General features: G+C 40.6%; 1 protein-coding gene across 1 annotated transcript in view; it reads right to left on the reverse strand.

Annotated features, from left to right (window-relative positions):
* LOC145394062 (glutamate receptor 4-like) overlaps positions 1-12,610 on the reverse strand; it is a 56,219-nt gene that overhangs the window by 36,841 nt on the left and 6,768 nt on the right. Inside the window, exons 2-5 of the mRNA XM_080268067.1 lie at positions 7,384-7,494; positions 7,101-7,212; positions 4,332-4,426; positions 473-718 (exon numbers count right to left, since the gene is read on the reverse strand). Coding sequence (XP_080124193.1) covers positions 473-718; positions 4,332-4,426; positions 7,101-7,212; positions 7,384-7,494 — 564 coding nt within the window. The remainder of the gene's footprint in view (positions 1-472; positions 719-4,331; positions 4,427-7,100; positions 7,213-7,383; positions 7,495-12,610) is intronic.

Consider the following 12,610-nt stretch of genomic DNA (forward strand, 5'->3'; position numbering starts at 1 on the left):
GTCGTCTGAAAGGAGCAAGAACAAAATAATAATACGCAAACAGAGAAGAAGTTAAAATGTGGTAGAATAATGGCAATGGAATCAGAAGGGCGCATCAACCAACAACCAGCCTTTGTGTTTTACGTGCCAGGAGGCTGACCACGTGTATACTTGGAGGTATATTTGCTGACGAAATTTCCTACGTGCCTTTCGATACTAAGTTCAGAGAAAAGTTTTATTAGCAGTGTTGTGGTGACGTGTGTGTGTGTGTGTGTGTGTGTGTGTGTGTGTGTGTGTGTGTGTGTGTGTGTGTGTGTGTGTGTGTGTGTGTGTGTGTGTGTGTGTGTGTGTGTGTGTGAGAGAGAGAGAGAGAGAGACTATGGGTGCAGACCTGACAGCCCGTCCACTGAGGCTCAGCCGTCCTTTTAGACAGGAGTTCCTTCCCTCACCAAATTACCTATCACCGCACCAGCACATTCCCCTAACTACTCACCTTCCACTCGCTGGGGCTGAATCTGCTGACGAGGAACAGGACGATGGAAACCCCGACGCAGGCGAAGACGATGCAGGTCCAAATCTCGTGGGAGAGTGGCGACATGAAGCTGAACACTCCGGGTTTCTCCTTGGTGGGTTTCTTGATCATGATGGAGATGCCTTGGGTCATGAAGGGCTTGGTGAAGTCGATTACCTGTTCCCTCGATGATGTGATGGTTAGTGGCGCGATCGCTATGTCCGCCTCCTGTTGTCCAGAGAAAATGTATGAGTTTAGAAGTATGTTGGAGCCTTAATAAACGAAGCAAAATGGAAAAAACAAAAACATTAATCATCATCAGCATCATAACAGTAATGTATCGTGATGCTAACAATTCTCTGTGATGCCGATAATTAGTAATGATAATTGATACACAAACCGTTTTGCGTTATGCTCCAGTATACCCCCCCCCCCTCACACACACCAACCCTCTTTACCGAAATACAGACATACACGAACCCCCAACACTTTCCAGAGTCACCATCCCCCCTTTTTACACACACACACACACACACACACACACACACACACAACCAACCCCGCAAACAGTTCATTCACTTTCACACACAACCCCTCCTCTCCCCACCACACACACTGATATATCCTGTTTAATTGCCACAGACTACATATTTCATTACGTCCACGGAACAGCTTATATTACAACACAATAGCGGCTGCCATTAACGAATATACTCGTACAGTAAATGATGAACTTATATTTCTCAATGCTCAGCTCTTCAGCCAGTCATGTCCCTCCTTATACAGACTGAGGTTTCATTCATAAATTACGTGTCCTTACCATGGGTAAGTTACCAAAAATCTTCACACGCAAAATTTTGACATACGTTCCACCTGGTAAACCGTACCATATGTAGTGTGGATTTAGATCCAGTCTAGATTAACTCCATCAGTTCGAGGAAGTCAGACATCCTCCTCATCCTTATAGTGCTGTTTCTAGTTGACAAGCAAAGTTGCTGTGGTGGAATTAAGTTAATATCCTCTTTTCAGTATTACTGTTTATCCGCCTCATCCTCTCATTATTATTATTATTATTATTATTATTATTATTATTACTACTCCTACCACTATTATCATTATTTTTATTAGTGATCCTCCTTTTCCCCCTCTTATCTTTCCTATCCCCTCTTGTTATCGTCATTACCTTCCACTTCTTTTCTTCCTTCCTCTCTTCTGTTTTTTCTGTTCTTATTCACCTTTCCTCTGCTCCTTTACCCCGTTATTTTGCTCCTCCTCCTCCCTTACATTCTTCTTCCTCCAACTCCTCCACTTCCTCATTTCCTCCTCTTTCTCTGCATCTCTCTGTTCCTTGTCCACCTACTCTCCTCCTCCTCCTCCTTTTATTCCTTCTTTTGGCATTTTACACTCCCTCTTCCCACCTTCCTATCTTCTTCCTCTCGTCCCCTTTCTGCTCTGTCTCCTCATTCCATCTGGGTGTTATTTCACAGCAGTATCTGACACTGACCGGTGCATATTTCCTTCCTTCAGTGCATTAGGAGTCTCCAGATGAAAGATATGTCTTGCCGTAAATTAAGCTCATTTCCACAACTTTCGACCTGAAAGATTTCACATAATCATTCCGTGAAGAAAGAAAAACACGGCAAAACAGTGACAGAAAATAACTTTAAATCAATATAAAGGTATTTTACGGACACCAGTCTGTTGATTCGCCTGTGATAACAGGCAGACTGAGTGATCACCCTCGAAACCCAATAATGAGATCGCAAGACCTCAACACATTCCTCTGAGTACAGTGTTGTGGGTGATGGATTGTCTATGATGTGGAACGGTATTCCTGGCTGCAGCTATGCATTGTAACACTAAAGTTCAGTTAACGGACTAAATCACTAGCACAACAGATAAATTGCAGTGCCTCTCTGTTATCTTGTTTTTGTTTTTTCTTGGAGGAAATAATTTGTGGGCTCCTGACGTTTGGTTCCTTCTTCCTTGAATTAAAAAAAAAAAAAAATGAAAAAAATAATAAAAGTGAAAATTGAGGTAATCAAAATAAATGACCAACAAAAGCCAATGATTCCGCATTTGCTGTGTATCACCTGAGAGGAGAGTAATGCAATTATCTCCATCCCCGAAGGAACCAACAGCCTGAGTCGAGCTCTTACCAATGAAAGCATATTACATTACAACAGAATATTTAACCCTCGCACTTTAAGACATGCCTCCACGTATCTATACAGGTATAAAAACATAAATTACATAATGTAGTAACTGGGACTACACAATAGGATCATTACGATTAACTACCAGACTGGTATAACGAGCACCCTAACAGTTCTAATTCCTGACTAACATAAATGTACCGGTAAACAGCAGCTATGCATAATAAATAAATACCTTCCAAGTGTGAAATCATATCCTGGTCAAACAAAGCAGCCACATTCTCCCTAAAACAGCTGGACACTGACCTCAGGCCACTCACTCACGCTCACGGTCACACTAGCGGAGTACACCAAACAAATGACAAACTAGATCCACACTAAAAATTAGGTAATCTTCACCATTAACCCTGATAAATATATTGTCTATACACATGTGAATCTCTGTGTATTATATATATTATGTACTACTATTTCATTTCATTGCTTTATATTTTTATATTATTTTCGTATTCTCTATAGAATATTTTCAGAACTGGGGCTCTGTTTATTCGAGTTGGCTTCGTCACGAATAACCCGGGTACTTTTCTACACAAACTGTCACAAACAATGCTGAATTCACAGTTTATATATTATCACCTTATGTTATTATATATTTTTACATTATTTATATTAAGGCAAGGATTCCTGGGATTTGCATGGTGAATGAATGGGTATGCAGCCCACTTCTTTGGGCATACTGCTGATTAGTTCTCCGACTAAACGTATTATTTTCCTATTCCTCGCTTGCTGTACCCAACCTAACCCCACCTGCAGGTGTTAAAAGGGCGGGATGTTGTTGTTGTTGATGATAATGATGATGATGATGATGATGATGATGATGATGATGATGGTCTAAATACATTACGATGATGATGATCTAAACACGTTACTATTGGTAATTTAAAAATTTCTGCGAACAATATATTTATACTGTACATTCCCCATAATGATAGTTCACGGTAGTAGAAATAATAAGGTCTTTAGTACACACCACATAAATAATTTATCATTAATACAATGATAACACGTTTTAAGTTATCAGATTTCTGGGTTTCTCATCAAAGAGAAATGTTTTGACTAATGCTTGTGAGATGGACCCAGGGTAAATACATCTATTTATCTATTCAAACACCTATCTATACTCATTTATCTATCCACCCATCCAATTTGTCAATTCTGTCTGACCCTGCATCGCGAGAGAGAGAGAGAGACTAACTTGACTGACGCTTCCTCTTCCTCTTCAAAGAAGATTATTAGGTTGCATATTTTATAACAAATAAATCTATAAGTGTTTTTTTATCATATATATATTTTTTTATCATTTAAAAGCAGGTCAGTAATCTAACACACCAAGAATAATTTTTGGTGGCAGGTTATTTATACAGGAACCTGGGGGGATTCTCTCTCTCTCTCTCTCTCTCTCTCTCTCTCACATTTTAGAAGATTTTTATTCACCGTTTGGGAGACCTGTTGTAAAGCGAGGTTAATGACGGCAATATAATCCCACTAGTTGTATGCTGAATAAACTTAGTTCGGAGATGTAAGACTAGACTTACAAATCCATCATGTGAGAGAATGAGTTAAAAGAAAATGGAGAAGAGAAAACCAATGGAGGGTACCTGAAGCAAAACTAAGGCAACACTGACCTGTCTCACCAGCTCCCCCACCATGCCGTCCCAGCCACCGTACTGGCCATCGTTCTGGCCACCGTACTTGTTGTCCTTCACGAGTTGCAATGTATCTGCGAAAAAAAAACCCGAGAGTAAATAGCTTAACAGATAAATAAGCCAGCATGAATAAGAGCATATGATTATATGTAATTGCTGGGCGACACGGTTGTTCTTCAAAGTTTTTAATTTCTAAGGGAAACTACGAAAAAAAAAATGTGGCTAAGTACTGCACATTAACAAGAGGAAATCGGCAAGGAAACAACAACAAAGATGTGATCAAGAGAAAATACAATATAGCCTTAACACGTTGCAATGTGTCTCGGGGGAAATAGACGCGTGAGTAAACAGATTAATAGGAAAGAAGGCAGCACGTATACAATAACATAACTGTGTGACAGAAAGGAAACCCTACATAGCGGGAAAAAAAAAAATGCCATTATTATCCAAGAACACTGACAGCCCATACCTCCACTAAGGCAACCTGTTTTCTTTTTTAACTGTTTTTCAGACCTTGACCTTTGGCCTTTTTTTTTTTTTAATCCAAATTTAATCACTTGTCCCTCTGATATTCCAGTCATTATACTAAACAAAATAGTCTGAGGTTACAGACGGGATGATGATGATGCCCTGTTTCCTCAGAATTATGTGGGATACCCCAGAAATACTACTTTACCCTCTAACACCTTCTCATTGTAGTGAAGGGAATCTCTAATGCACAATAAATATCTCCTGCACGTCGAACTCTATAACAAATAATAATAAATAACTGCCAGTAAAGAAAGAATATGTCTCCAAAAATAACACTTTCACAATCTATAAACGCTTTCATTTATTCTGCACAGGCAATCACAAGACGGTTATATTCAGCTCTAAGAAATTTTTTTAGTCAAAGAATTGATACCTCACGATTAACTTTTTGCTCAACTAGAAACTTCCTCAGCTAAAGAAAATGGTAGGAATTTTTCATGAATATAATACCAAAGTGCGGCCACGTTAGCTAAAACATTAACACACATCTCTTTATTTCTGACATTTCCACTTCAACACTTTAAAATCGAGTACTTTTTTTTTTTTGTTCCACCCCTTACATTGTTCTAACCCTCCCTCCTTTTTTATCTCCTAACCTACACACCCAGTGACCGCCTTAACATTCAAGGAACAATTACTGTTGGTTAAACAGCTATTTGATTAAGTGTCAGAGGGCAGCTAAGGAGAGAGTGTGAGAGGGTCGCCCCGAAGAATTCGTCCTCATTGGAGCCGATTCTACTTCGATCTGATATTAGCAACTGAACCGCATCATGTTACCAACCACCAGACCTTCCCCCATCCTGACATACAATGCAAACATTTCCTAGGACTCTAAAAATGCATAAATATTGTTAAACCTTTGGGACCGTAGGTACATCAACAACGACGCGTATACAAGCTACGACGTTAATGAAAGACCGATGAACACTTCTGGGCTTTATTCCTTCTTGGCATGGGTGAGGCACACTTGCAAAACACTGACTTTTCTCTCCCACGATAACTCTGTCCTCCACTCATTACTACTCGTTCACTTTCCATTCACTGACTCGCTGACACTCCCTTATTAACTCTGACTACCCCATCCTTCACTGATTATCTCTCCCTGTCTGATTCAATAACTCTGTCTCTGTCCGTCCACCACTAACTCAGACTGAATCACTAACTGTGCACTTTCTCACTGCTCACTGATTGTTACAGACTCTGACTCTCACTACTTGTCTGACTCTCGCTCACCGACCCGCAATAGCATGCAAACTAAAGGTCCGCTACTCCCTGTCCCACTGACTAAACACGAACTGATCCCCATGCACACAACCCATTCCATCTGTCACGCTTGGCTAACTGATAGCGGGTCAAGTCCTTTTTAAATACCCCTCCCCCCCTGGCAGCCCAGAACACTCTCAAGCCCAGGAGAGAACTCACAATGTGATGCAACAATGCACATTCTAGAGCCTAGGACAAAACTCGCATTTTCCCATGCAATAAAGCACTTAAATACAGAACAGCAATAATGACATAAACTAATTCCTAAGGAAAGAAGGTAAACAAAACAGACATTCCGAAATTTCCAGGGTGTTCCTTGTATCTCAAGATACAAACATTAACCTAATCCTATGCCACAATACTTAATTTCTATAATTTTCCTCGCATTTCCAGATATAAAACACTAGCCTAATCCTACCAGCATAACAGTATCTATCTCAAGCGAAGCACCACAAAGAAAGTGTATTACAGAATGATGGAGTTTGAAAATTACAAAAGTCCCTCCTGTATTGTAAAAACACAAAACTGTTTATTTTTTCAACTACGGTAACTTCCTTACATCTTTGGTAAGATGGAAGGCAAAAAAACAACCAAGAATTCTCAGAAAAAAAAAAAAAAAAAAAAAATCAAGAGCCTATGTCTTTTCTACCTCCAACACAAAAAGATGGAGTATTTATGTTGAATAGAAATCTGCTTACACAAATACCTCTTGGAAAAGAATGGATAAAGATACGAAGCTCTCTAACTTACTCTCTCCCCCCCCCCCAAATACACCGAATAATCAAATACTCCCACATATTTCTGTGGAAACAGGGCAAGATGTCAGCGGGACCCTTAGTTTCGCCCTCGTAACGATCATTCCCAGAAATTTACCGTCAGATACCCCAGAAATACTACATTATCCTCTAATACCTTCTTATTTTCCAGCACAAGCCCCCAAACTCATATACTCACAGTTAATTCCGAGGAAGGATGCCAAGAGGTCAGCGAGGTCTTTAGCGTATCCCTCGTAACGATCATTGCCAGTGTAGTTACCGTCCTTCCTTAGCATCAAGAATGGCTTTTCCTGTAATGAGAGAAAACGGCGCCGCTATATTATCCCAAGGAACATGGGATCACACTGATTTTTCAACTGTTTAATACTCGTTTATATAAAAGTCCTTATTCATAAAGAGAGAGAGAGAGAGAGAGAGAGAGAGAGAGAGAGAGAGAGAGAGAGAGAGAGAGAGAGACGCACCAATATGGATGTAACGATGTAAGATCTGTCAGCCATCACCCGGTCAGTCATGTGGCTCGTGTGCTTGACCGCCACTGTTTCCAGTCCTCGTGTGTCGCTCCACGTCCCCATCTGAAAGAGAGAAAAAAATTAACGAATGAATGAGTAAATAATCTACCGCCAGGCAACAAAAGCCTTGTGACAAGGTAGAAAATGATAACGGCAGAGGAATGTGGTAATTTTAAAAGTTAACTACATGTATGTACGACAAATAAAGGAGACGAGTAATTATGAACCGCAAAGGACATTCAATTGACTAAGAAAGGGTATAAGACGTGGAATAGATAAAGAGAGAGATTAACACACACACACACACACACACACACACACACACACACACACACACACACACACACACACACACACACACACAGCCATTTGTCCAGGTCGCTCCTCAGGTGTTCCGCAGACGATTTTATTCAGCTTAAAACAAACTCTTCGAACTTAAGCGATTCTATCGTATAAACCCTTCATGAACCCCTTCCTTCCTCGACGCCCATCCTTGGTTGGAGAATATTGTCTTTCCGTCTCTCAACGTAAGTAAGGTCTGTGTGGAAGAAGCACCTTGACCTCTGTGTAACTCTGCCGCCTCCTCCTCCAGTCATTTTCTCCATTCATTTCTTTCTCTATCCATCTCCCTCTTATCCTAATCTTTAGTCCTCTCAAACAACTCTCTTCCACTCCTCTCAACCTTCACTTGCGTCCTTCCAACAAGGATGCGTAAATTGCAGACAAGTGATTATCCAGGTGTAATATGCAAAATAAATCACTAAGATAGATGTGCTTGAGAGCCACCTAAGCTGACGTGAATACCACCTGACGGGTTGCAATGTGGGTAGCCGAGGAGGCTCTGTTGCATCTCCTCCTCAGCGATTTATTTTGCATATTACGACTCATTATTTGCTGGTATGCTTTTTATATCGCTAACATATCGACATTGTATCAACAAAAAAAAAAAAAAAAATGAGAACATCGAGGCGCAGTGTGCAGCATACGTCGCTAAAAAAGAAGTGCTAGGAAGTGACCGTGACCGCTTAAACTACAGCCTTAGACCTCTTGACTGGTATGTTTCTAAGAGATGAATAAAATAACCTGTCGTACGCTTGAAGAAACCAATTACTTTGTTACTTGGAGAAAATGTTATTCGTGACAGATTTTAACATTTTTGATGAACCACTTTTCCCTCGTGTACAGCTGACCTACTTAGTCCCGTGACGATTCTATTTATTTCAAGCTACATCTGTACAAATTTGTACAACTCAGGACGGAGATGTAGGAGTCAAAGGGATAACTAAGGCTATCTAAATCTTCAAGTTAAAAGTCTCACCTATACTGAATAAAATAATTCATTTAAAGAAGATAAAATAAAAAAGGGCCACGGGAATGAAGGTGGCACGTACACTACCTGTCGCTGGGGGAAATATAATGCAAAGTAGTGAATGACAGGGAAAGGGATGATACCGTGACTTTTGTTATCTTGTCATATCACAGGGTTGCATTCCTTAGCACCTCTTCCTTAGTGATTTATTTTTGGAATGGCTGGTTAACGTCCTTTTCGTTATCAATGCAGAGAATGGCGATATTAGAATGCTTTACGTAACACGGATATGGTCATTAAAGTGTGACAAGCAAAATAAGTTGCTCAGGAAAGGGTGTTTGGGAGCTTCCTTAGCCGACGAGAATCCGGGCCCAAGCATCTTTGGTTAGTTCGTGACACTTCTTCTTAGCGACTTACTCTGCACATAAAATATAAAAAATCCCAATATCCTCGTGACTATTATCGATGCCAACTATGCCGATATAAAAACGATATATGTGGTGTACAAAAATAAATCGCTAAGGAAGAGGAGCTACGAAGCCTCCTGTGCTACCCAGAATACAGACCTAAGTCCATAATAGCATAAAGTGAAGAGGGTGGCCGGAGTTGGTGAATGGGAGAATTATACAGAAGGTTGTGTTGGCGGAGAGAGACACAGACCCGTTGACAAGACCCGGGTTCATGTTGGTGCTGGGACAAGACATGATGCTGGGGGGTCTGTATTCAGCTGGCATCTTAACTCTCAGGCTCCTGTGACTCACTCCTAGCTCAATAAAGACGTCTGGCATTGGCTGAAATAAAAATGGTTGTCCCGAGCATGCGAGAGTGAAGAGTGAGAGGACTCCATAACATTTTACTATTTCGTCAGATCTCTGACTATATCTATATACCAATCTAACTATCAATCCATCTACCTATCTATCTATCTATCTATTATCTATTTATCAGAAGAGGGTTAATCGATTTGGAGAACAATGAAGACTCAACATTATACTATTTTCAAAGTTTCTCTCTCTCTCTCTCTCTCTCTCTCTCTCTCTCTCTCTCTCTCTCCATCTATCTATATCCATCTAAAGTGTAAATTAATTTGCAGGGCAGACAGGACTCCATAACATTTTACTGTTTTCACAGATCTTTATCTCTACATATTCATCTATCTATCTATCTATCTATCTAAACACACACACACATTAAAGGTCTGTCCTATGTTAAATAATGTCGGCTGGTGGCGAGGAAAGCAAACACATCACCGTACAAAAAGAGATAATGGGAAATGCTTATCAATCCTTTGCTATGAGAGGTCCATCTAAATACAGTAAGTCGCTTGGTGTCAAGAGTTAAATAAGGAAATACGGAATACGGTGGGAAGGAGCTAAAAATGTCGCCAGGGATGGAAGGGAACGACTGACGCAATGACCACCTCGGCACGACATAATTCTGAGCACGACCACTGACGACACGCTGCTAAATTCACGATGACAGCTGGGGGGGGGAAAGGGGAGGTGGAGGCAGACAAGGGGTGGGACGATGGAATGACTGTGAAGGAGGAAGCTGAGAAAGAGAGAGAGAGAGAGAGAGAGAGAGAGAGAGAGAGAGAGAGAGAGAGAGAGAGAGAGAGAGAGAGAGAGAGAGAGACTCGTCCTTTGGAAAGGTACAGTGACACAGCGAGTGACAGAAAGGGACACACACTGGATTTGGCGGTCCTCACTGGGGCAGAAAGTTATAAAAACATGAAAAAATGTTTAAAAAAGCTCTTATGTGGAAACGTGGAAACATCGTTAAAAGCAAAATTAAATTATAAGAAACAGAAAGGAAGAAAGGTGAAGGAAATTTACACTAAAAGATATGAATAAATAAAAAATAATTCAAGAAAAAAATGATGCACAAATAATTAAAACAAATCATAAGAAATGGAAATAATATCATAAAGTATGGAGACTGCAAAACAAATTACAAAAACTTAAATATACATAAAAACAGACAACAAAAATGGAGAATAAACAATTGGGCAATAAATCTAAAAAAATATTGAGAAAATTATATTGAAAATCATAAAAAATTACGTAATTGGTAAGAAACCCGAATTCAGCTAAAAAACAGAAAGCAAAGACCCCATAAAAAGACACACACACACACACACACACACACACACACACACACACACACACACACACACACACACACAACACCCAACAAAAACGCTCAAACATTAAAGTCAGGTTAGTTGTAGCTGTTGTTTATTTGTTGCTGTAACCCCAGGCTCTTATGAATATTAATTAAGCGAACTGCACGCTGAATCTGGGCAGCCCACCTTCCTTCCTACAGAGGAGAAAGAGTTAACGATGGTTTGTATATTTAGGTAGCAGAGCTATATCGGTGCCACCACGGGCAGGCGTCCCTCATCAGCCTTGTAAACGACGAAAATAAATTCTAAGCGACCAAGACAGGAGCATGAACTATCAAAAGGAGAGTCTCAAGGTAAAACACGGACAAATCCATGATGAAAACGAAAACACGGTAAAAATACAAATAAAACCACGCTATAAACGAAGAAAAACAAACAAAACCACGATAAAAATGAAGAAAACAAACAAAACCATGATTATAACAAAGTAAAACCACAATAAAGAACGAAAACAAACAATACTACGATAAAAACGAAGAAAAGACAAACACCACGAAAAAAGCAAAAAAAACAACAATAAAACAAAGAGAAACACAAGTAACCCCACGATAAAAACCAAAAAAAAAAAAAAAATGAAAGCGAAGCATTCGGGAGCCGAATGCTAATCACCCACCAGAATATGCTGTTGGCCAAGTCCAAGATTTTGGCCATACCTTGATACCCTGACGGTCTCATGTTAATAGCTGAAGCCGTTCAAGAGATATTATGGTGCTAAAGGCGTGCAATAAAAAATAGTTGACCTTTGGCAGCCATTTTGATGACCTTGACCTTGACCCCAAGTGCCCGAACTCAGCCAAGATTTTTGGCCATATCTTGATACCCTGAAGGTTTCATGTTGATAGCTCAAGCCGTTCATGAGATTCAATATGAACACACACACACACACACACACACACACACACACACACACACACACACACACACACACACACACACACACACACACAGAGGCAGGAATTAACAGTATCGTTCCACCTTGTCAAACAAAGCTACAATAAAAACGAAGAAAAAACTGATGCACAAAAAACTATGAAACACGATAAAAACGAAAAAACGCGATATAACGGAGAAAAAACAAACAAAACCACGATAGAGACGAAGAACAACAAACAAAATATAAACAAAAATTATTCTGCTTCACGTTATTTCTGTGTGAAGGACAAGAGCACATCCGTGGCGACCACGATGGAGCATAAACGACCGAACCTCCCGGAAAAAAGGATAAAAACCGATAACGTGGGTGATTAATAACACTTAAGATGGAGGGAGAGAAGGAGGCTGCGACGGAGAAAAGGAGGGAGGCTGAGGGGGAAAGGCAGGGAGAAGGGAAGAAGAGGAGGGTAGGATGGACGGATTTAGGGAGGTTGGAAGGAAGGCCAGGGTGGATGGAGGGAGGAAGGTTAGGAGGGAGAGAGGAACGCTCAAAGGGAGGGAAGGAAGAGACGGAGGAAGGCTAACATGGCTGGAGAGAGAGAGAGAGAGAGAGAGAGAGAGGATAACAGGGGTGGAGGAAGAGAAAGAGGGAGGATAACAGGGCTGGAGTGGGAGAAAGAGGGAGTCTAACTGGGCTGAAGGGAGAGAGGGAGGCTGCCAAGGAGAGAAAAGGAGCGAAACCGATAAAGGAGAGAGGGAAGCTGGCAGAGAGGATGAAAAGAAGGGAAGCAGATGAGGAAGGAAGAGAGAGG

Source organism: Coenobita brevimanus, chromosome 1, assembly GCF_032717465.1.
Source record: "Coenobita brevimanus isolate Jiangsu-jjx chromosome 1, ASM3271746v2, whole genome shotgun sequence".
In the NCBI taxonomy this organism is placed as follows: domain Eukaryota; kingdom Metazoa; phylum Arthropoda; class Malacostraca; order Decapoda; family Coenobitidae; genus Coenobita; species Coenobita brevimanus.